Raw genomic sequence first — 24,939 nt, 5'->3', positions numbered from 1 at the left:
GACAGGCAGAGGCCTCCCGGGTGTGATCCCCTCGCCAGGGTCAGAGGCTCACTCTGGCCCCATTTTGTCTAAGATGAATTGAGGCGAGAGTCTTCAGGAAGTAGCCCAAGGTCATAAACTGAGTCACGAAGAGAGCTGTGGATAGACAGGGAGTCTCCTGACGCGCAGCCCGCCCCGCACCCGCCACCTGACGAGGCCGCTCCCTGCGACCTACTTGTCCTGCGATCCCTGTACTTTTCCTCCCAAATTCCCTCGGGGCTTGGCTTGAAGGCTGCATAAACTATCTTAAATGAAAAGTGATTTAATAACATCAAATTCTTAACTTTATTGCCATGACAATAAAAGCTGTTAGAAGATTAATTTGCAAGCCTAAGAACACTTTGAACAACCACTGGAAAACAGACCTCGACATTTATCTCATATACGTGCTGTCCGGCCATCTGGACTTTGGAAGAACACGGGAATGAAGTCCATACGCATCCCGAAGCATCCTGGAGAAGCCATGGCAATCATTGCTTTTTTTAAAAAGTATGTATTTTGAGACCAAAGAGAGCTTTCAATTCTGATGTAATCTCTCTTAATATGGAAACAGACACAAATGTATTCGGAAAAGACTCAATTTGGGTAAGATTCCAGATTCACTGTTTTGTTTTTAAGACTCAAGATACATCATTGGACTCAATGTCTAAAGAGAAAGCCAGCATGTTCCTTTAGAAATTAACTACAGAACCAGCCTCTTGTTTAACGATAGATAAGAAATATTTTTTCAGAGCAAATAAAAACAAAAGCAAAAAGCTCTGTCAAAATTAAATTTATACCAAATATCAAGGTTAGTATTTAGTAATTCATTCAAAAGTCAATCAAATTTCCCTACGGAATTTGTTCAGAGTATCATTCCCATCTTTATATACACTTTTTTTCCCATTTGTATCTTAAGAAATCTCCCAGTAAACATCAGGTTTTTTTCTCTAGTAATTTGTCCTATAAAAAAAGAAAGGAAAACTTAGAAGCCAGTGGAACAATTGAATTCAACTATAAATATACTAAAAGAAATCTGTTTTTAGGGCTTCATAAGACAAAAACAAATGCAAACATGTTGTGAAAATCAATTAAAATTGACCAATTGTTTTTTTACTGTATTGGTTAACAAACCAACTCAGAGGCACGTTCCTGAACATCTGAGAAATCCAGAGGTAGGCAGGCGGGGGGCCACTGGCTCTTTCTACTTTTCGCTCCAGTCTTCTTAAAGTGTGGATGTCAAGCTCACACTCTCACCTCCAGGCTACACGGCGGCTTTTGCACTCCTGGCATCAGGCCACCTCCACCCACTTTTCTGCTGGGACAAAGGTAGCGGAAATGGGCTGTTGGTACTTATGTCAGGAAAGCAACAGCTTTCCCAGAACCGCCAGTTGACATGACCGCCAACACAGTCACCCAGGACGGAGAGCGAGAGTCACCCCCTTGCGTCCTCTTCCTGACCTGCATCACTCTCTGTGGATTCCCCTGCCTTAAAGTCTCGAGTCCACCCCTTCTCCTCCTGCATGAATTCTGCCTTCACCCAGGCTCTTTTCACCCCATCTAGACTGGTGCAATAATCTCCAAATGCTCACCCTTCCTCCAACTCGGGCGTATACCCAGTCTACCCTCCATGCAGCCACCAGACCGGTCTCTCTAAAACACGAATGCGACGGCCACGCCTCCACTGCACGTAGAATAAGGTCTAAGGCCCTCAACATGGCATCAAAGCACAGTCTTACCTGCCTCAGCTGCTTCAGGTTCCTGTAGCGCTTTTCCCCTAAACGCACTTTCCGGGCATGTGAAGCTCCTCACGTTTCTTCCCGTTGCTCATGATATTTCAAATCTTAAGCCTTTGAGCATGTTATTGTTGTCTCTGAAATCCCTTTCCTTAGGCTTCATTCATCTGGAAAATTCCTACTCGCTCCTTAAAACTCAGCTCAGCCTTCCGCTGTGAAGGCTTTTCTCGCTCCACCCCTCATCGCCCTCCAAGCAGGGCCAGGCAGCATATTTACGTGCACGCCCTGTCGTCATAGGCTCACCACACTACATTCTGACCTCTTATTCTTGTTTCTCTTTTGTACCAGTCAGTGAGCTCCTTGAAGACAGAGATAAGCCTTAGTATCTTTGACCACTGCTGCCTGGTACACAGCAGATGATTAATAAACACTTGTTGGGACCAGCCTGGTGGTGTAGTGGTCAAGTTTGTGCACTCACTTCAGTAGCCCAGGGTTCCCCGGTTCAGATCCCAGGTGCGGACCCGGAACCGCTAGTCAAGCCATGCTGTGGTAGGCGTCCCACGTATAAAGTAGAGGAAGATGGGCACTGTGTTAGCTCAGGGCCAGTCTTCCTCAGCAAGTAAACAAATAAGTAAATGCTTATTGACTAAATGAAAGACAAATGACTGACAGGTTGTAATTCTACGGGAACACTGAGAAGGGTGGCACCGTGACAGAAGAGCAACAAGCTGTTTTGTGGCAGGAGGGCTCTGTAGCCCCCTACAATGACATTGCTGATTTCAAGGAATGGAAGTAGGTATTTACATAAGTGAATTCTCCAAATAATTGAAGCTTAACCTTTGAAGTTGAATAAAAACTAATAAAACTGTGAAAATATCATTGGTAAAAATCTTTCTAAAAATGCATTACACGTGTCCTTGCCTTTTAAGGAGAGTATGCTGAACCAAATTTAACCTTTTTTGACGACTCGGCATGGTGGTTATGAAACGCAGTTATTGCTGAGGTCGGAGGACTGTGTCTCCTCCACTAACAGCTTCAGACTGTCAACCGTCTAGACTGCTGCGAACTCTCCTTCTCTTCCACCATCAGGATCTCATCTAGCGTCTTCAGCTGTCGTCATCGTACAAGCCGTCAGAATCAGAGATTCACAAAACCATAAAACCTGCGAGTTGAAGGAATCTTAGATCCTTTATCAGTCTGTCAAATTTTATAGATAAGAAAAGTGAGCCCTAGGTGAGCGCGAGATCCTTTCCAAGCGGTTGCTTTTCACCTTCTGTTTTAATGGCTTTCACGCTGTGTTCTAAAGGGCACTCTGCTCAGTGTTAGCTTTGGCCATTATGTTCATCTGTCTCTAAAATGCTAAGGGTAAATTTAACTTGAAAATGTGTACTACAGGACAAACATACTTTAAATGAACCTAAAAAGTAGAATATATCAATTCAGTATCAGCAATACAAGATATTTATTTTATTTAACAATAGAATCTCTTCAGTTATTTTGTGTTCTGTTGCTTTGCTCAATAATAGAATCCCTATTATTTATTCATTCAACACCTCACTCAGCTTCTAATGAGTGAATAAACAGGCTATTCAGTGACTAGCTGTTTCTACTCTAGTTGCTAGAAATTTAGGGGGCAGGAAAGTAAACATACATGTTTACTAAGCACTCACCATTGTGCCATATGATCCTTATCAAAAACACCCTTCAGATGGATAACGTTATCCCCATCTTATGGCTGAGGAATCCCAGACCAAGAAGCCGCACAATTTACGGAAGGCACACAGATGGGAGATGGAAACCCAGATGCCGGGTGCCATGTGGCCGCTGCCCTTAGGAATCATAATCTATAGAAGGAGAGCACACACTCCACCAACCTGTCACAGCGCTGAGGCGGCCGCGGGGGCACGGGGTGCAGAGGAGGACATGGTCAGTTACACACGGGAAGGTGGGAGATGGCTGCCCGGTGCGACTGGAGGCAAATCCCCGTAATAGCAAGAGACACAGGAACAGCAAATATGCTCATAGGAGTTACTCTGGTTCAGACACATGCCACCTCATTGACGAGTACAAGTAGTAATTGATTATTACCCGCAATAACCTTACTATTTCCCCTTCTGCAAAGGGATGGGTTGAAGTGACACACCCAAGACCACGCACCCTGGACAGTGGCTGGTTCCTGGGCCCTCCTGTGACCACTGTGTGTGCTGATTCCTGGAGGCAGGAAAAGGGTAAGGTGTCCCCTGGGGGAAGAGGAGAGGGACGGGAGGAAAGACATCACTGTGCAGGAGAAACAGACGGCCGTCTACAGCCGGAGTGAAGTTAAAACACGTGACTCAGATCATGTCACCATGCCCCTTTACAACCTGTTCCGGCTGCTCACTGCACGTGAGAGGAACCCAGCCCCACCTCGTCTCCCTCCAGTGTCCCCGCCACCTCTCCGCCTCACTCACAGATCCCCCCATGTTGGCCTTTCAGGTCCTAAAATTCGCCAACCTCTTTCTTGCCCCAGGACCCTTGCACGTGGTGGTGTCTCATTCCGAAACACTGTCCCCTCACATTTTACCAGGAAACTCCTGAATCCTCTGGTCTCCACCTAATTAGGATTTACTCAGACGGGTCTTCAAAACCCCCCACCTTGTGATACCACCTCTCAGCACCTCGCTTCTCCCTCTTCCCCGACCCTACTCCGATTGTCTATCCAACAGCGTCACGGTGGACTGTACGCTCCCTGAAGGGGGGACCAGGTCGGGTTTTTCCCTGATGTTCTGCTTCTGCTTCCCCATGACTGGCACATAATTAAACAGCAGAAGTTGAAGCTGAATTTGGGAGGGCCTTGTTGACGGACAATGAGAAGGCAGAAAAACTTAATCGAGGACGGTGACAAGATCAAATAGAGGCTTAAAGAAAGCAAAACAAACCTAGTGTCATGTGGGCGATGGACAGGAGGAAGGCCAGGCTGAAGGCCAGTCAAGGGTCCCGTCGACAATCTAGAGGAGAAGTCGTGAGGGCTGGAGCCCAGGGGCGAGTGCAAGACGTGACAGGTGGCACAGCTGGATTTGTTCACTTGAGCATCGTGTGTGCACGTGCGCATGTGTTTGCATGTGTGTGCACGTGTGTGCATGTGTGTATGTGCGTGTGCCTGTGTGTGTATGTGTGAGCCTGCTCTGTGCACTCTGTGAACTGCTGTCCACTCAGGAGGATGAAACATGAGAAGCAAACCTGTATGAGAACGCTGCGCTCTAAGAGGAAAGGTTCAAACGAGAAAGACCGATGGCTCCTCTGGGCCTTAGGTCCAAAGGGAACAAGGATGAGTCACCCTTTCCAGGGCCAGCCCTCTTCACGGGAGCTGGGCAGGCAAAGATGGAGGAGAGCCGCAGCGGCAGGCGGGACGGGCCGCAGGCCTGTGTGGAGGGAGCGGGCCTCCACGGTGCACTGGGCAGCTCTGGTGAGAGGGCCTGAGCTGGGTTTGCCGAGAAAGGACGAGCTGGGGAACGGCTAAGGGAAAAATGGTCTAAGGAGGAAAGCGTGGCGTTACCTACCTGAAAAGTGCAAAGGAGAAATCTACACACTGGAGGGAGACGGTGAGCCTGAGGCTGCGGGAGGAGAGGAGCGAGAGGTTTAGGGGAGATGGTGACCCCGTGACCCGGGCCACCACGTGGGGACGCCTCCCGGCAGGCGTGGCTATGGTGGCTGCTTGGCCACGGCACAGCTCCGCCAAATGTGACCTAAGCAGTGGAAAGCTGAGCCTCCAACAGTCTTTGTCTTAGATTTTGAGAATAACGTCCTTTTCTTGAAAATGGAAACGTCTTGGTAACTATTCTCCCTAATTTCCTGCATTTGAGAGAAACCGAAAGGTTACTTTACACGAGAAGATCGTCTTCCCAGAGCATCTGGGAGTCTCCACAGCCGGGCTATTTCTGTCTGCCATGGCGCAGCGGTAAAGTGTGCTCAGCGTAGATGGCACCAGACCTGCCACCCCTCACGCCTCCAACCAGCACGCTCGGTCCCTCTCGCACACGTCACGGCAACGGAGCCAAATGCCAAGCTGCTGCTTCCTGGAGTCACTTCCAATCACGGCCTGAGTGGCGCTGGGCTGTGACAGGCCACCCACTTCTGTCCACACCCGACAGCGGGAATGGGACAGCGAGAAGATGGGGAGGGCACGGGGCTCGGTCTGAAGGAGGACCCGGGCTCGGCTGTACCGTCACCAGCCTTCCCACAACCGCCACACAGTGCAGGGGGCCTTCTCAGACAGCCCTCACTCCTCGGAGGACCCGTCTCGTCGGTCCTGAGGATGCTCAGAGTTCACGTCCAACAGGAGGCGGCCATGCGCAGGGAGGGTGCCTCTGGAGACCCGGTGCTGAGAGGGGACGTCTATCACGACGACCCAGCTGGCCCAGACAGCCTGCGGGGGGCCCTGTTCGCTCAACCACAAGCGCAGCCCAGCCCAATCTGAAGCCAGCTCCGGGCCCCCAGGGGTCAGGGTCACCTGGTTCCCACGGCGGTGGGCTCAGAACCCACCTGTCCTGACCGGCGCCTGCCCCTGTTCCTGGGCTCCCACCTCGCAGAGAACACCCCTTGACCGAGGCTGAGGACCTTTACTCTCGTGCCATCTCGTTTTCTTCAGGGCGTGTTCCACCTTTGCCTTATTTACTGTGTATAGTCAGCATCTCTGTCCTCCTCAGCATTTTAGACTGTGGGGGCCCGTTTCTCTGCACCCGCCACTCAGCTCTTCCCCAAACCTTTTCCAGTCACGGCAAATGCCTTGAAGGAGGAGTCCGCAGACGAAGGCCTCCCCTTCTCACCCCGGCACCGCGACACGATTTCCAGCCCCGTGCTCCAAGCGGGACCCAAGCTGTTTCCCCAAGGATCCCCCACCTCTAACTGCCAAGGCCACAGCTCCTCAGAGGCCCTCGGGATGACCCTGTCTCCTGAAACCCCCTCCAGGACACGCCTCCCTCCTGACTGCCCTCTCGGCGTTTGGCCCTCGTTCCTAGAACCTGAATGCAGATGATCCCCAGATGCTGCCCACATCCCTTCTCTGGACGAGTCCCGGGATGCGTTTTTCTTTTCACTTTGACAGCAGCTGGCGTCACTGGTCCCCGGCCCCGTGCCACCGGGCCCTCTGCTCTTGGTCCTGAATGAACGTCTGTATTTCTGACTCTCTCGAGCATCTTCTGGTGTCTTACGAGTCCCTCAGACGCACACGGCCAAGGCTGGGCTGTCCTCTCCTCACAGTGGTCGGGTGTGAGACTGGCTTTTCCTCATCGCTGATGCTGTCACCGAGTCCGGCTAACTGTGACTCCAGGACGTCGCTCTGACGCCCCCTCTGTCAGCTCCCTCCTGACTCTGCCCTCAGCCCAGCTTCAAGATCCTCCTCAGCACCAGTGGGCCGTTCAGAGACGGGCTTCGCAAGTCAGATTAACTCCATCCCGTTTTCTCACTTAACAGCTGTGCGCATTGGGCACGTTACTTAACTTAAGACTCAGTTTCCTCCTCTGTTAAATGGGGCTGGTACTTAGACCTATTATAAGAAACTTGGGGATGTGTAAACAAAATGTTATTCCCATGGCTGGCCCATGGTAGCCACTCAGAGATGGTAATTTTTCACTCAGGACTGTCCTTACTTCCCCATCTCTGAGCTGGAGCCCCTGCCTTGACCTCCCCTCCCGCCAGCACACATTCGACACTCACACAGTCACTTTCTAAACCAGAGACTTCCTCAGGTCAGTCTTTGGTTTAAAACAAAACCTTTTCAGGAATTTTCGTTGCCACATGAGGAAGACCATATCGTTAGTGTGGCATTCCCGACCCTTCAGAAATCCAGGCTCAAGCCACCCTTCCAGCTTCCAAACTCCCTTCCACTCCCTGCTGTGTAACCCACGCACCTGACGCACCTTACATAGCCCGGCCCTGGCTTCTTCATCGCAGCCACCCCGTCCTCAAGGTCTCCCCTCTTCATTTCTAGCGGATGGAGTCATATTTATATTGGCAAAAGCATCTGGTTCCCCCCATAAATTCTAACTCCTTGGAAGCAAAGAACACTCCTTATGAATCTGGCACATTGCATTCATTCATTCATTCATTCATTCACCAAACGTTACTAACTGAGAGCCAGGCGCTGTGCTAAGTGCGAGGGACACAAGGCCAAGCAGTTCCGGCCCACAGCAGCCCAGCATGCGGCCCAGCGTGCGATGCTGGGCGAAGGAGCAGCTCCAGCAGAGGGCGAGGAGCGACCACACACAGCAGCGGCCCTGCATCCCGCTCGTGTGTGGGGCCCGGGGGTCAACACCTGCCTTCAGCCACCAGAGATTCTAATCCCATTGCTCTGTGGGGCCCTTTCTTGAAGCTCCTTGGGCACCGTTACATGGAGTGAGGACTGTGGACCTCGGACAGGGCTGTGCCCAGACCGCGGGAGACACACCTGGAGCTGGCACTAGTGGTTGTTGCACAAATTCTGTCCCCTTTATTCCTCTTTCCCAAATCTGCACAGGTGTTCACCCTTCCTCCACGTGACTCAGGAGACACTGCCCTATCCCCAAATCAGAGGTAGATTCTGATTGTTCTTGCTTGCGATTGCTTTAGGTGTAGGCAAAGGGACTCATTCTAGACAAGGGTACCTGGGGGGGAGGGGGGGTCAGTCGTGGGAAGTTGGGAAAAGGTTTGCTCATCTCAAGAAAAACATACCAGGAAAGACAGGTTTCTTTCTGCCTTTGGACACTGCTGTGCCTGGCTGTGACATCCGGAACCACAGCAACCATATTATAAACATGAGGGGAGCCACCCAGAGGTAGAACTGAGATGCAGGAAAGACCTGGCTTCTTGACGCTGTTAAATCCTTGTATGCAACTACCCTAATGTCGTCCACCTGTGCACTTTCTGATGCATGAAATAATACATTTCAAAATTCTTTTTGCTACTTTGAGTGAGTTTTCTGCTTACCTGCAGCAGGTGGTACTCTAACTGACATACAAGTAAAGCGAACCTGGAGGTCAAGGACAGCCGCCCAGAGAAGGCCGCTTCTGGGAAGTCTTCACAGGCAGTCGAGGCAGGAGAAGCACGTGACAAGGCACAGGTGCCATTTGGAAGATATTCTGGGCACCACGTGTAGTTCAGAACGGCTCTGCAAAGGGCGTGAGGATGGAGACGAGGCTGCAGAGGGGAGGCCGGTGGGAACCTGAGGGCTCGTGTGCTCTGGAGGTGAAATACAGCCACAGCACCGAGCAGCTCCTCCTGTCTACAGGCAGCGTCTACGTCTACACCCCACGAGTCCGGCTGGCTTCTCCACGCGCTGTGAAGGTGTCAGAAGGGATGTCGTGAGAGCTCCAGAGCCAGGCTAGCTGTCCTGGGATGCTGTCCTGGGATGCCGTCCTAGGCTGCACATTGTCAGGAAGGCCATCCACACGACTGGAGGAGGGGAAACCAGGTGGGGAGGACTAAGGGCTTCAGCTGAGCCAGGACCATCGGCGGGACCAGCGAGGGCCAAGGCCGGCCTGCAGCACGCGGCTGCCCAGCCGCCACCCCAGCGCACCTGAGCCCAGGAGAGGCCAGCCGGTGAACCGCCCAGGCAGCCCAGGGAATCACACGAGGCGATCAGTCACTGTTGGGGGAGCACTAGATTTCGGGGGCTCGTCACGCAGCAATAGCTCCGAGCACACAGGCCGAGGCAGGATGCGTGGACTTACTCCGAGCAGCGTGAGCAGGAACACGACTGTGCTCCCGTCTCGGGGAGACGCCGCGGCGGTGGGCCGGACGCTCAGGGTGGGGCAGGTGGGAGGTGTCCGCGGCGATGGAGCTGAGAAATAGCGTGGGCCTGAACTGGGACGGCGCCCAGGGAGGGCGGAGCAGGGGCATTTCGAGGTAAAATCAGGGTGACAGTGAATAAGCTTATGGAGTGTAAAGGAGAAAAGCGAATGAAGAAGTGCTCCGAGGTCCCTGGGCCAGGCCGAGCGGAGGACAGCGCCCCTCGCCAAGGGCGGGAGGGAGGGGAGCAGCCTGGGGTAACCGGGGGGCGTCCACGTGGGGACGTGCACGCGGAGCTCTCGACGCTCGGTAAACGCTGGATGAGCACATCCCGTGAGCAGTCTGGCGGGTCCTGAAGTGTACGAGGCCAAGGAGCCGTGGTCGTGTGGCATCACTGGAATTCTCTGTAAGTCAGACTTTCATGGTCTGAACTCACTTTACTGACACTTCATCAGAAAAGGAAAGGAAAGATCCGAGGCAGTCAAATGCTGACGGCTCCGCACGCTGTCTAGCTCACGTGCCTCCATCTGTCATTCTCAGCAAACACTGCCAGTAACGACCTGTCTACCTAAAGCCACTTTCCAGCGTCCAGAGGGTGAGCTCTGTGACCCGAGTCCCCTCTCTTCCTGGCCTGCGATTCCCTACACGCCTCCCGGCCCGTAGGGCAGGAAAAGCCTTGGGGAAGGACATGCTAGAAAGAGCTGAGAGGGTGTCCATGTCGGCTATGCTGTCAAGTGAGCACCGTCTTGATTTACCAGTGGAACAAACACAGAGGGTCCAACAACCGTGACACACACAGGTAAGTACCGCTTACCTTTGAAATTGGTTAAAATAGCAGGTAAACGGCTGGGAACCAATCTCCTCCTCCCAGTACTGCTGCCAGTTCATGACGCTCTCCAGGTTCTTCTGATTTTCTCTCTTACAGGGAGGAATATAGGAGCACTAACAAGACAGAATGCAGAGGAAACCTATTATTCCACAGAATAGTGAAATACAGCCCATTTTTTAACAGAGAGATGGCATTATGCAGATGGAAAGTTAATCTAATTCTGACCTACCTAATTTTTAATATCACGAAATTGCAATTGCTAACCTACGTCTCAAATTTCCAACTTGGCACAATTACAATAAACATTCCAGTAACAAAAATACAGCAAAATAGAGCTTTCAGTCATTACTATAAGGATATTTTATAAACAACTAGTTACAAACTAATAGGAATCGATAGCCTCTCTTTTTGAAGGCCTGTCAATCAACAGAGGGAGGCAAAAAAAGAGTTACTTTTCATCCCCAGTTTCCAGTGGACCATGCTGTCTCCTCTTCCACCTTTAACCACAACTCAAGCACAGGCTCTCCTCAGACACTGCTCTCAACCACCGAAGCCCCGTGGAACCAACGAGCCCAGAACCAACGCACTTTGCTGACCGATGCTTTCCCAGCCTGCAGTTCCCTCTGAAGAGACTCAGCTGCTCTCTTGAGATTGAGCAGAATCAGAAAACTGCTCGTGTTTAGATGTTTAGTTAACCTGAGCACTCTCGTCCATCTCTTCCAGTTCAGGCTTTTGCGATGATGATGACGATCACGGGAGGAGATGCCAGCTTGGTTACTATTTACAAGACACCGGACACTAAAAAATGCTCGCCAGCCTCAGCTCGCGCTTCTCGCCATGACCTTGGATGGTCTCCCCTCCACGGACGGGGAACTGAGCCTTCTGTCAGCTCTTCGACTGGAACTAGACGCCGGCGACTTTGTCACATCCCACTCTCAGATGTCTTCCCAAGCTGTCGACGCCGAGGAGCAGGAAAACGCCCGTTGGCTTCAGAGCATAATTGGAGGCACATTATTTTAGAGCGCGTGGTCTGCAGCCTCTCCCCACGATTTTACAGCAAATACAAAGGTTAGCGAAGCGGACGACACTCTGCACATCGGTCCCCGCCGCGCTGTCCCCACTGGAGCCGGGGCCGCACCCTGGAGACGCACCTGCTGCGCCGCCTCCCCTCGCTCCCTCCTCCAGGAGCCTCCCGGCGCGGCTGCAGCCAGAGCCACACAGCGTCACACTCGTCCCTTTCACGCCAGCCCCCTCGTTCGCCAGCAAGTGGGACAAGGGCCATGGTTTTTTCTTTTCTGTATCTTCACATTTAGGACTAGGCCTCGTATGGGGAAGCTTCAAAAATGTTGGGAGAATTAATTAAATAACACACTTAGACACATTTTTATTCAAGATGATGAAGCTGTTTTCGCAGTGGTTAAACATTTAAAAATACACAACATAGACACGTTTTAAATTTTGGTAAATTTGGTTATTTTCTATTACCTATAACAAGTCCACATGTTATGCAAATGTTATTTTAACGATTGAATCACTGGACATTTATCCTCTGCATACATAGCTCCACTGCCTATCAACAACAGTAGTACAGAGCTAACATTTCTGTGAAATTGTGAATTCGGAGTTCAAAGCAGCATTGGGACCATTAGATAGGGCTCTGGTCCTATTCTCTGTTGGGTGTTTAGGCTTCAATAAATTACTTCCTTTTTTCTGGATTTCATTATTTCCAATCTGTAAAATCTCCAAAATACATTAGTTCTACCTTTTGATGATGCTCTTCTTGGGGATACACCAAGACAGGACCCAGCAGAAGGCAGGACCACGAGCATTGCTGAGCGCTTTTCCCAGAGGAGATTCTGTCCCCTGGGAGGTGGCGGGCAAGGCTGACCAGGCCAGCATGCCAGCCGCAGGAAGACCGGCCGGGGCTGGGAGGCCCTTTTTCGGGGGCCTCTATTTGCTGTAGGAAATGGTCACAGGAGGACTCTGACGTTCACGTCGCTCATTTCCTATACGACATTGACACGTCTTTTCCCTCTTTTAGAGTAGTTTTTTCTATATCATGGTCAGTTTATGAAGTGAGAGTGGGGCCACTTGACTCTGCTCTTTGCAGGAAGGAGAAATTCCCATATTTGGAGGTAGAGCTGTGAGGGGTGAAACCCTAAAATCCACCACGGCCCTTTTTGCAATGAGTGTCCTCGATGTGAGGGACACTAAACATTTTAGCGAAAACAACTAATAACCAACTGTTGTCAAAGTAGATTTTTCAATTTTGCAACTTAACTCCTTTTGAATTCTTTGCTATTCAGTTTTTTGGGGGAGAAATGGATTTAAAAGAAACATCTCTACTGAATGACAATGACTCCAGGACATGACCAGGGGCCCAACCTGCGCGTCCCAAACCACAGGTGGAAGCTCTCAGCAAGTGTGTGCAGTTTCGTAGGAGGTACGGTTTCACGTGGGACAAAAGACACGTTTCTTGCCTGTAGGAAACTTTGAGCCAATGTGGATGGATTTTTGGAAGCAAAATACTTTTTTACATTGGGAAAATACCCGGAGATCAAAATGCAAGTATTTTTACATGACTGCATTCTTTCCAAGGAGCATCCCAGATTAAAGAGCACATAAGACTCCAGCGCCTTTTAAAGCTCGCATTGCCTTCAAAGGACAATTTTTTAAAGGCTAAACCTTACGTTCTTAAAAATCATGATTGCTCATCTTCTTCTGTCTTGATTCTCCGGTTGGTTTGTCTTTAAAATTTCTGTGAAGCCTAACTCAAACCCTCCCTGGACGCCTCCCCGATTCCACTCAGTGGATCAGGGTAGATTGTTAGAACTTTAAATAAGCTATGAATGAACATTCAAGACAAAAACAGAATCCTAGAAAAAGGAATTTGGAAATTCAGTCACAGAGACTCCTTTCCTTTCTAGGTTGTTCAAGACTGATGGTTTCCAGACACCACAATAGCTCCTCCATGAGTCTCTCCTCTGGGGGAGGAGCACACATAAGAACGTACCCCATCCGCCTCCTCCTCATCACTGTCTTCATCGTGGCTGGCATTTATCGACTATATGTTGTATCTCATTAATCTCAACCTCATTTAATCCAGATGACCATATATTATAATAAGAAAACCCATTTTCCAGATGAGAAAACTGAGGGGTAGAGGGATTTGAGAAAACTTCCCCTGAGTTACAATAACTAATGGGAAAGCTGGGACTCAGACTGCAGGGTTTTCCCAATCATTGCACCATACGGCCTCCCACGTCTCTGTCTTTAGGGCTTCCCAGTTTTCTCTTTGGAGCTCCCTGATTTGGGGGTAAGCAAGATGCCCTGAGTTTTGCATCCCTCTCTTGGAGGACCAGTGTATTTCTTCCTGGGGAATGGGGCTGGCACAGTCCTCCTGAGGGCTGAGCTGGGGCAGGCGCTGCATCCTTGTTTTCTGGTAGATTCTCAGAGAAATGCATCCTAAGTCTTTGCTTGTTCACTCCTGTCTCAGTTTGGCTCCAGGGCTGGGTTTTGGTGCCATGGATGTCATGTCACTTTGGTGAATTTATAGACACCACGTCACGCTCACGGAGGCCAATGAGCACTCTCTTGGAGAAACTTCTTCATACGCTTCTGACCTTTTTTGTTTTCCATTTGCAAAGGTAGCATTTCCCAACTCCTAATACCACGAGTGCTCCAATAACCTTCACTGGAGTCTGTGTCATTTGCTGCCTAAACTTGCACGAAATCACTGTCTTTAAAAAGTCAGGAGGAAAAGAGGCATGTGATAAAATAGATTTGTTTAATGCCTACCTGTTAGAAAAAAAAATTTGGCTTTTGCATTCCTGAGCAAAGTTGATGGGATCCAGAGGGCTATTCTGAGTTTATTAACATAAAGGCTTCCAGTGAGTTTATTAAGGACAGACACCACCATCACTCGACACGGAATATTTGATTATGCATTTATTATTCTTATTTTTCCATTATCTGATTTTAGGGTTTATCCAGGTTATAACAGTTCTTTTTCAGCCACTCCAATGGACTGATGCGTTCACAGAGCCCACTCCACTGCCTCTTTGTGAGCGTGTCGTGAGGACTGTGTTTCAATCACGGGGGCGCAGAAGCCAGAACTCATTTTCCCCCTTTAGTGAGTCATTTAAAAATCCGTTGCACAAAGCACGTGGTCTGCTTAACTAAATGGTGGGCCCAGTTCTGTTAGGCGCCACCTAAGAAGCAGAAATGGAGAAGCTGGATTTTTCCCCAGTTCCTTTGACTTCACTCGGGTGGAAGGGTGGCATTGAAAGACACGATACTATAACTTACTGATTAAATAATTCCCAGAGTAAATCTGATTAGAAAATGAATTCTTAAAATCATCTACTGGAACTTCAGTCTGATTATATTTTATACTATAATCCCCCATTTTCTGAAATTCTGTGAGACATCTCTGTGTCAGCTGTGATTTGTAACTTTAATGACATTTTTACAATATAAACATATAACCAGAAAAGCACTGAGGAATAAAAAGTGTAACTGAGCTGTTGATAAACTCCACAGTGGTGCCCGCGCCCCCAGACCTCATTAATAGCGTGCATACCCACGTGCACGTGAGCACACACATTCTTTATGGATGTAGGTGAACTGAACAAACACACACAAAATTGCACATCAGCTAATAAGTTAAATTCCAGGGCCAGTGGTTCCAGAATGTATATCCATACCTGAAAGCTAAATGAGAAAAGTCTTACGGAGGAATCTAAAGGTCAGATAAATAGCTCAGAAAATATGAAAAGCAGGCTAAGAATGGGAGAAGCACGATGAGTTCTTTGGAGAGAGCGGGCTGGAGGGAGCAGAGTGGCCCACAGTCCAGGACAGTGTATGTCAGAGTGTGTCCCACAGACCCCTCGGGAGCTTGCCACAGAGGTGCATGCTCCTGAGGGTCTGACGCTGTGGGACTCGGAATCTGCCTTACTAATAGCTCTTCTGCTGCCTGGAATGACAGATTTTTAGAACTGATACGTCATGCAATAAATCATCCTGATTGCTGAGGGCTGGAGAGGCTGCAAAGATTGGATGTTACTCACTCCTTACCCGCTCCCCCTCTCTTCCCAGGAGCATGCAGTGTAGTAACAGCAGCATAGTCACAAAGTGCTGTGTGAATACAAAAGAGGAGGGGAAGATTGTGGCTTTGGGGGTGTGTGTGCAGGAAGGCGCCACCGAAGAGATGACTTTTGATTTGTGCCTTTAAGGAGTCTGTTCTCAGAGAATGGGTTGGGAAAGTGACATTCCAAGAAGAAATGGAATATGCAAAGACGTTGTGTATGGATGTTCCAGAAAGACTGAGTCATCCGACGTGCTTAGCACAGGGGGCATGGAGATGGCGCTGGAAAATGCCCACATTATCTGAAGTACTCCTCAGTGAAGAATTGCTCCTCTCTCCTTAAATCTTCCATGAAAAGTCGCTCACTACCTCCCGTGGAGTATTCCCACCCACCCACCAATGGTCCTTTAGTTAGAATTTATTAACATGTGTTGATACTACATCTGCATTCTTGTAACAATAACATTCATTTAACTTCTGTATTCGAGCAGGCTGCTAAGGTTGGGATAGTACTAAAAATATGAGAAGTGTGGAATGACATTTCACTTTCAAGAGAAAATAGTTCATTCAGTTTTAGAGTTAAAAAATAAAAATATACTGTCTTTGCCAAATATAGAGTTCAAACCTAAATATAAGTCAGACCAAAACAAGAAGTTTTACTCTGGAAGAACCTCAATAGTAATTATTTATAACAAGCATGACAGCACATGTAAAAACTTGTTCAATGGCTTATGATCACAATTTAAAATCCTTTAGAGGAGATGGCCAGTCCTCTCCTGATCATACAGAACACTGAAATGCAAAAAACGTTCTTAAATGCTCACGTACGCATTCGGATGTGCCTCATTGATGGTGCTATCTGTGTAGTGTACTGTGCACAAATTCAGTATATTTAATGAAATGTTGCCACCATCATTTCTGCATGAAGATGACCAATACGCTCTGTCCATGATAATCCTGGTCCCCTGGAACTAGGATTGACCAATAGTGGCGATGAAAAATTGATGCTTCCTATTTTGCGGCAGAACGCATTTTCCAAAGATGACTGTACCAATATTTACCCCATTTCACAGGCTCTTACAAGGTGATGTCGACACTCCTCGATTCAGGCGCGTGGGTTACCCTTCCCCAGGACATGGATGAGCCTGTGATTAAGTGGAAGTGATGCTGTGGGACTTAAGGCTAGATCAGAAAAGATGATACAGCTCCCGCTTGCATCTGTCTCGAGAGTCCTTGCCCTTGGACTCCAGACTCTGCTGTGAGGAAGCCCCAGCAAGCCCACACAGAGCGACCACACGGAGAGCCTGTGTGGAGAACGGAGCCCCCCAGCCACAGCCAGCATCAACTGCCTGCACGTGAGTGAATGAGCCTTCAGATGATTCCACCTCCAGCCTTCGAGTCCTCCTGCTGGGGCCTCCAACACCAGGGAGCAGAGACAAGCCGTCCCCTTTGTGCCTTGTCTGAATTTCTGGCCCCCCTGGAATTTGGAGCGTAATAAACATGATTTGATCCGCAGGGATCTTTGACAGTGGCTAATGGATCGTGGGACCTCCAGGACTGAAACAGGCAGACAGCCCTCCATGGGTCTCCTCCGTCTACATTCCTGAAAAACTACAGTCTGATGAAATGAAGTCCAGCTGTCACCAAGACCTAAGACAGGCTCCTCCCGTCCCCAGGCCCAGAGTTCCCTGAAGGTGACGGGGGGACCACTGAGGAAGGAACCTGTGGGAGCACCTTGAGGGGTGCCCCCTGGAAGTGTCCTAACCTTTCCCCAGAGAAGGCAGACACTTGGCAGAACGGCTGTGCGCTGGGGAAAGGGCGCAGGTTTAGACGATTACTGGACACTGGCCCTGTGCGACCCCTAACCCCTGGGGCCCCCGAGTAGGACTGTGCTCAGAACAGGGCTCATGGCGACAGGGGAAAATGGAGTTTTGGCTCAAGTTGGGGGCACAGTGGGCCCAGGGAGTCCACGAACTCTCCCGTGGTCGAGACCCTGAACGTACAGAAGCAACGCGCACCTTAGCGCCCGTCCTAATTCCAACCTTGCCCCCTTACCGACGGCGGCAAGGCTTCGCGGTGGGTGACGGGAACTACCTGCTCTTTTCCCAAACAGGAAACCAATAAACCAGTCCTGCGTCCCTGGGGAAGTCAGAGTCCGCATCCCTATCACGGGACCCGGTGACTGACGATGCGGCTCTTGAAGAAGACGGGAAAGTCTGGAGAACGACCATGGAGCGAGTCGGGGCGACGCCACCTCCAGCTGCTGTCTCAGACTCAGGCTCTTCACTGGAGCAAAAGACCGGCCGCCGGGCCGATTCTGCGGCGCCTGGGGCGGCAAAGGCCGTTTCCTCCACCCCGCGCACGGACGGCACCGAGGCAGCTGGCAGGCGGGCACGGGGAGCCTGCACCACGCCACTCGGACCCCTCGCCGCCTCCAGCGCCGCACTCCCGGGCTGTCCTGCTGCAGTCTGCAGGGACCCGACCCTCGCCCCACGGAGCACCGCGTCGGCTTGGGGATGGCACCGTCCTGTCCGAGCGCCGGAGTCTCGGCAGCGCCCGGGCCTGCGGGCAGCGGGAGCTCAGCGGCCTGCCCCTCGGGGCTGCGGGGCTGGAGGGCCAGGGGGTCCGGCGTCCCTCCCAAGGGAAAGGCAGATTGCTGCACTTTCACCCCTTAAAACCAGAGGAGGCCCGGGCGGCGGGCTCCTCTATACCCGGAGGCAGCGTGTGCGCGCCTCCCACAGGACCCGGGGGCTGGCCCATCCACCAGGGCGCGAGGGCCCTTGGAGTCCGGGGCCCACTGCGCGCTGGGGGTCTGGGTGCCTGAACGCGGGACGTCTAGCCCACCTCGTCCCGTGCACTGCGCTCGGGCCCCCGGACCGAAGCGGGTCCTGCAGGCCAGTAAGACTCGGGAGCAGGGCCTCACCTGCGTGCGCGCGCTCACCTTGCCCGGCCTGTGCCAGCGCGCGGGTTACTGGGGCCTGTGCTCACACCGCCCGGCAGCGTTTGGGCAGATGACGAAGTCGCTCTCTGTGAGCGGAAGTTTGAGCGGAATTCCTGACTGCTTATTTGTCGGTAAGGAACGACGTTGGAGACAGACCGACACGGACTTGGGGGCGCTGCCTGACAGGGTGAACTGTCTTTAAAGGGGCCGGTGTGTTACATCCTCAGAAACAGAACTCTGATCAATACACACGATCTGAAAGTTGTATTTCCCACACGCCCTTTCTCAGGAAGCTCCTTGGGGATGTGCTCCCCCAAAATAAAGGTCTAAACCCAGAAACACGAAGACTTGGGGTCAAGGAAACAGAGTACCCAAGCCGGGAGAGACCGGCCCAAGGCGTAGCCGGTCCTATTTGGGGCAGAAGGCGGAACGACTCCAAACGGCTGTCCCAGGAAATCTTTCTGAAAAGAGAAAAAAATGGAACTAAGTGACGATCTATCCTAAATAACCATACGAAAAACAGCGGGCAAAGGAGTTTTCTAGCGCTAAAGGAGAATTTTGGAAAAGTTAGAGACAGGTGCTAAGGAAAGTAAGAAAATATGCAAAGGGGACGATTATTAGCTCAAGGAAAAGAAACGAACAATGCATAGTTAAAACAGCGTTCAGTATTAATTTAGCCAAGAATTATGAAGAACCGTACTTAAAGGAGGAGGGAGGGAGGGGGTGGGTGGGGTGTCAGAACGCCGCCTCCTCATGGCCCTCGGAGGCGGTCGGCGTGTCTAACACACATCAGAGCCTGCTGTTTAGAAACACAGAGGTGAACAGTAGAAAATAAACCTAAAAACAGTAAAGGGCAGTTGTCTCTCGGTGGCAAGAGCGGCTGGGACAGAGGAGTCCCCATAAAGTTACCGCGCTGTTGGATGTCTTCACCGTGGTCCTAACAAGAGCAAAGAGCCATCGAAGGCTTCAGGCTGAGAGCTGTTCCAGGGGCTTCCCACGCATCCGCTCACCCACCCATGACCCAGTGAGATGGGGCCGCGACCATCCTCACCGCGCAGATGAGGGAACTGAGGCAGAGAGAGGTTAAGGAACACCCAAGTCACACCGCTCTTTTGATTAAAAATGTATAAATAAAGCATAATAGATACACGAGGTAGGAAAGCAAACAGTGGGAAGCGTTACACGCTGCAACGCCCCGGCTCCGACCCTGTACGCCCGCCGTTGGGTTAACCATTGCACGGCCCCCACGCTCCACGCTACCTGGACGTGAGCGCTCTCCTCGTCTCACTCTCTGTTGTTTCACTCAACGATCGTCTCGTGCTCCGGTGTCCCCACACGGAGATCGAACTCCTTCTGTTTTGAATTCTACTGCATGGATGTGTCAAACATTACTAACTGGTCCTCTCCTGAAAAGCTGCAAAGGCGTTTCCGGTCTTTTGCAATTACCAACAAAGGAGCAACAATCATCCTTCTACAAGCATCTCGCACACGCGTGTGAGAGCAGGAAAAGTAAAGCGATTCAAAACTTAGTGTGTCCCCAAGAGACCTACCAACCACAGCTCCGCCAGCAGTTTCCCCATATCCTTAAAACATAAACTGGTACAATTAAACTTTCTGATAACTGAAGCACGGGAGTTCTTGTTTTAATTTCTATCTTTAAGTAAAGGCAATAATTTTTCATATACTTTAAAACTATTTATATTTCTTTCCTACAAACTGGCCATCCGTGATCTTTCCCACCTTGGTCATTTTCTTACTGATGTGTAAGAGTCTTTACATAGTGAGGAAATTAAATCTTTGTCACACGCTCCGATTTTCCCCTCATTTTGTCTGTCTTGACTTAATTTGTGGTACGTTTGCTATCTAGCCATATGTAATTTTTATAAACTCAATCTGTGGAAATTTCTACAGTTAGACCCCCATCGATGACAGGCCCATCATCTATGAAGACACATCAGTCACTGAAGCAAGACCACCACTTTCGTGCTGTCTCAGGCTTACAGGGTAAGCCAGGTGACACTGTTCGGAAAATTCTTTAGAAAATATAGACAAGAAAAATAAAAATTGAAACCTCTGGTATGGCTATCAGTGAGATAACTCATTTAGGATTTTACGTTAGGATTCTGAAGTGAGGCTGTCCTATAATTTTCACCTGTATGTGTTTGTTATCATAGGTTTTCATTGCAATGTAATCCTAAAATTATAAAACAAATCTGGAAGTTTTCCTTCTTTCTGGGTGCTCTGGCATAGTTTAAGATAGGATTAAAGTTATCTGTTTTCATAGAATTGAGCTGGAAACACTGACAGTGGTAGTTTCCCTGAATATTCGTGAGATTACACATATTTTCACGTGTCTGGGTAGTTGCAATTCTTCACTGAACTGCCTGTTGATGCTCCTCCCTAGTAGTCAGGGTTCTCCAGGGAAACACAGCTAATAGGACATATGTAGACACACGGAAAGAGATTTATTATGAGGAACTGGCTCGCACCATAACGGAAGCTGAGAAGTCCCACAGTCTGCCATCTGCAAGATGAAGATCCAGGGACGTGGGTGCTGTAACTCAGTCCGAGTCCAAAGGCCCGAGAACCAGGGGCGCCGACGCCGTGTCCCAGCTCCAGCACAGAGTAAATTCACCTTCTTCCGCCTCATTGTTCTATTCAGGCCCTCAACGGATTGGATGACACCCACCCACACTGGTGAAGAGGAATCTTCTTTACTGAGTCCACCGATTCAAATGCTAATCTCCATATAAATTTTAGGATTCTTTGCCATTTCTGTGAAAAATGTCATTGGAACTTTGATCAGGATTGCATTGAATCTGTAGATTGCTTTAGGAAGCATGGACATTTTATTCTTCCAATCCAAGAGCATGGAATATCTTTCCATTTCTTTGTGTCTTCTTCAGTTTCTTTCAACAATGTTTTATAGTTTTCACTGCAAAGGTCTTTCACCTCTTTAGTTAAGTTTATTCCTAGCACGAAAACAGACACACAGAACAGAATTGGAGCCCAGAAATAAACCGACACATCTACACGACAGCTAATCTTCGACAAAGGAGCCAAAAACATACAATGGACAAAGGAAAGTCTCTTCAATAAATGGTGCTGGGAAGACTGGACAGCCACATGCAAAAGAATGAAAGTAGACCATTATCTTACACCATACGCAAAAAATAACTCAAAATGGATTAAAGACTTGAAGGTAAGACCTGGAGACATGAAACTTCTAGAAGAAAACATAAGCAGTATGCTCTTTGACATCACTCTCAGCAGCATATTTTTAAGTACCACGTCTGACTGGGCAAGGGAAACAACAGAAAAAATAAACAAATGGGACTATACCAAACTAAAAATCTTCTACACAGCAAAGGAAACCATCAATAAAATGAAAAGACGATCTAACAATTGGGAGAAGATATTTGCAAACCATATATTTGATAAGGGGTTAATATCCAAAATATATGAAGAACTCATACATCTCAACACCAAAAAAAACTAACAACCCAATTAAAAAATGAGCAAAAGATCTGAACCACCATTTCTCCAAAGAAGATATACAGAGGGACAACAGGCACATGAAAAGATGTTCAACATCACTAAATATCAGGGAAATGCAAATCAAAACTACAATGAGATATCACCTCACACCTGTTAGAATGGCTATAACTAACAAGACAAGAAATAACAAGTGTTGGAGAGGATGTGGAGAAAAGGGAAATTCCATACACTAATGGTGAGAGTGCAAACTGGTGCAGCCACTATGGAAAACAGTACGGAGATTCCTCAAAAAATTAAAAATAGAAATACCATATGATCCAGCTATTCCACTGCTGGATATTCATCCAAAGAATATGAAAACATGATGAATGCATAAAGATACACGCACACCTATGTTCATTGCAGCATTATCCACAATAGCCAAGACTTGGAAGCAACCTAGGTGCCCATCAAGGGACAAATGGATAAAGAAGATGTGGTATATATACACAATGGAATATTACTCAGCCATAAGAAATGATGAAATCCAGCCATTTGTGACAACATGGATGGATCTTGAAGGTATTATGTTAAGTGACATAAATCAGAGGGAGAAAGTCAAATACCGTATGATCTCACTCATAAATAGAAGATAAAAACAATGACAAGCAAACACATAGCAACAGAGATTGGATGGTTGGTTCCCAGAGGGCAAGAGGGCAGGAGGGTGAAAGGGGTGAGTGGGCACATGTATATGGTGATGGGTGGTAGTTAGTCTTTGGGTGGTGAACATGATGTAATCTACACAGGAATCGAAATATAATGATGAACGCCCGACATTTATATAATGTTATATACTCATGTTACCGCAATACAAAATAAATTAATTTAAAAAATAAAATCTTATAAAACTTAAAAAAATAATTAATATACATTTCACATATTAATTCTTGATTTTTCATATAACTTGTAACCACAAGTTACAAGTATGTATAATGATTTTTAAATACAAAGTTTAAAAAAAAGATGCTAATCTCTTCCAGAAACACCCTCCCAGACACACCGAGAAATAACGTTTTGCTGGCCATCTGGACGTCCCTTAGCCCGCCTAGTGTTCTACTAAGGAATAGTCATTTATTGCTAAGACCTCTTCAAATGTCAAGCTTTGAATCTCTTCTCTACTGTAGTGCAAATATTCACCCAAGTTTGTCATTTTTCTGTCAATTTTAATTTTTTTTAAGTGTAGGTAAGTTTTTCTTTATTACGTCACTAAATAAGTCAGTATATTTCCTTTATGAGTTCTGTCCCTGGTCTCATTCTTAGAAAGGCTCTGTTGACTTCCCCAAATTATGTAAATATTTACCTAGATTTTATATACTACTTTCATAGTTTATTTTTGTACATTAAAATTGTTATTGTCAAAATTGTGATTTTACTTTTATTAAATTTATATTTTATTTTTATTAAATTTGTTTCCAAATAATTTTTGAGTATTTTCAAAATAAATTTTATTTGGAAAATTAATTTTTTTAAATATACATTTTCCAAGTAATAGGGAGGTTTTAATTATTTACTGAATAAGACAACTCTTTAGAAGTTATCTGAAATGCCAAAACCTGCAAAGAAAATCTACCATAAACATTTTTTCCTGGCAACAGCTTTACTGAAATTTAATTCACATGCCATGTAACCCACCCATTTAAAGCTTACAAGTTAATGGCTGTTAGTGGATTCACAGAACTGTGCAGCCACCGGCACAATCAGTGTTAGAATGTTTTCATCTCCAAGGAAGACACCCTGGGCCCTTCAGCCATCCTTCCCAATCCTCGCACAGACTTCCCCAATCTAGACCGTTCATGTAAATGGAGTCAGATAACATGTGGTCTCTTGTGGCTGACTTCTGACATTTGGCACATTTTCATGTTAGCATGTATCAACACTTCTTCCCTTCTTCTAGTCAAATAATATTCCTCACGTGGATATGGCACATTTTGTTTATCCATCTTATCCACTGGAAGTGGAAGGACATTTGAGCTGTGTCCACTTTTTGGCTATTGTGAATAATGCTGCTACGAATAGTCCTGTGCAGGTTTTTGTGTGGACTTGTGTTGACACTTCTCTTGGGTATATACCAAGGGATGGAATTGCTGGGCCGTATGGCATCTGTGGTTAACTTTTTGAAGAAGAGTCGACTATTTTCCAAAGTGGCTGCATCTGTTCCATTCTTACCAGCAATGCATGAGGGTTCCAATTTTCCCATCCACTCAGCAACACTTGCTACTGCCTTTGTTATAATAGCCTTTCTAGCGGGTTGGAAGTAGTATCTTATTGTGGTTTTGATTTACATTTCTCCAAGGACTAACCATGTTGAACATATTTTCATGTGCTTATTGGCCATTTGTATCCCTTCTTTGGGAAAATATCTATTCACATCTTTTGCCTATTTTTCAATTGGGCTATTTGCCTTTCTGTTGTTGTTCAGTTGTGAAAGTTCTTTATATATTCTGGATATTTGACTCATCGATATATGATTTGTAAAGGTTCTCTCTCATTCTGTGGTGGTCTTACACTCTCTTGACGGTGTCCTTCCAGGCACAAGTTTTCAATTGTGATTAAGTCCAACTATCTATTTTCCTTTGGTTGCTGGTGCTTTTCATGTGCTAATGAAGAAACTGCCTAATTCATAGTGACAAAGATTTATACCTTTGTTTTCTTCTAAGAGCTTTATACTTTTACCTCGTACATCTAGGTTTCTGATCCATTTTGAGCTAATTTTTGTGTATGGTGTGAGGTAGGAGCCCAACTTCATTCTTTCGCATGTGGATACACACTTGTTCCAGCACCGTTGGTTGAAAAGACCGTTCTTTCCCTGTTGAATGCTCTTGACGCCCTTGTCAAAAATCAATTACCCATAAATGTCTGCGTTTATTTCTGAACTCCCAATTCTATTCCATCGAAGGGAATGTCTATGTGTATGCCACTACCACACAGTCTTGATCACTGGAGCTTTCTAGTAAGTTTTAAAATTGGAAAGTGTGAGACTTTCATCTTTAATTCTCCTTTTTCAAGATTGTTTTGGCCATCCTGGGTCCCTTGCACTCCCATATGA

General features: G+C 48.0%; 1 protein-coding gene across 3 annotated transcripts in view; it reads right to left on the bottom strand.

The window, feature by feature from the left end:
• Positions 1-24,939, bottom strand: part of KCNMB4 (potassium calcium-activated channel subfamily M regulatory beta subunit 4) — a 67,717-nt gene that overhangs the window by 31,843 nt on the left and 10,935 nt on the right. For 2 of the 3 annotated variants that reach the window (XM_070622109.1, XM_070622108.1), the window contains exon 2: positions 10,312-10,439. In XM_070622109.1, coding sequence (XP_070478210.1) covers positions 10,312-10,439 — 128 coding nt within the window. Of the gene's footprint in view, positions 1-8,696; positions 8,878-10,311; positions 10,440-24,939 lie in introns of all 3 variants that reach the window. The other variant, XM_070622107.1, reaches the window with a different exon arrangement.

This window comes from Equus przewalskii, chromosome 5 (assembly GCF_037783145.1).
Source record: "Equus przewalskii isolate Varuska chromosome 5, EquPr2, whole genome shotgun sequence".
NCBI classification, from domain to species: domain Eukaryota; kingdom Metazoa; phylum Chordata; class Mammalia; order Perissodactyla; family Equidae; genus Equus; species Equus przewalskii.
Note: the sequence above shows the minus strand (reverse complement) of the source record. Positions and strands in the feature narration are given on the sequence as shown.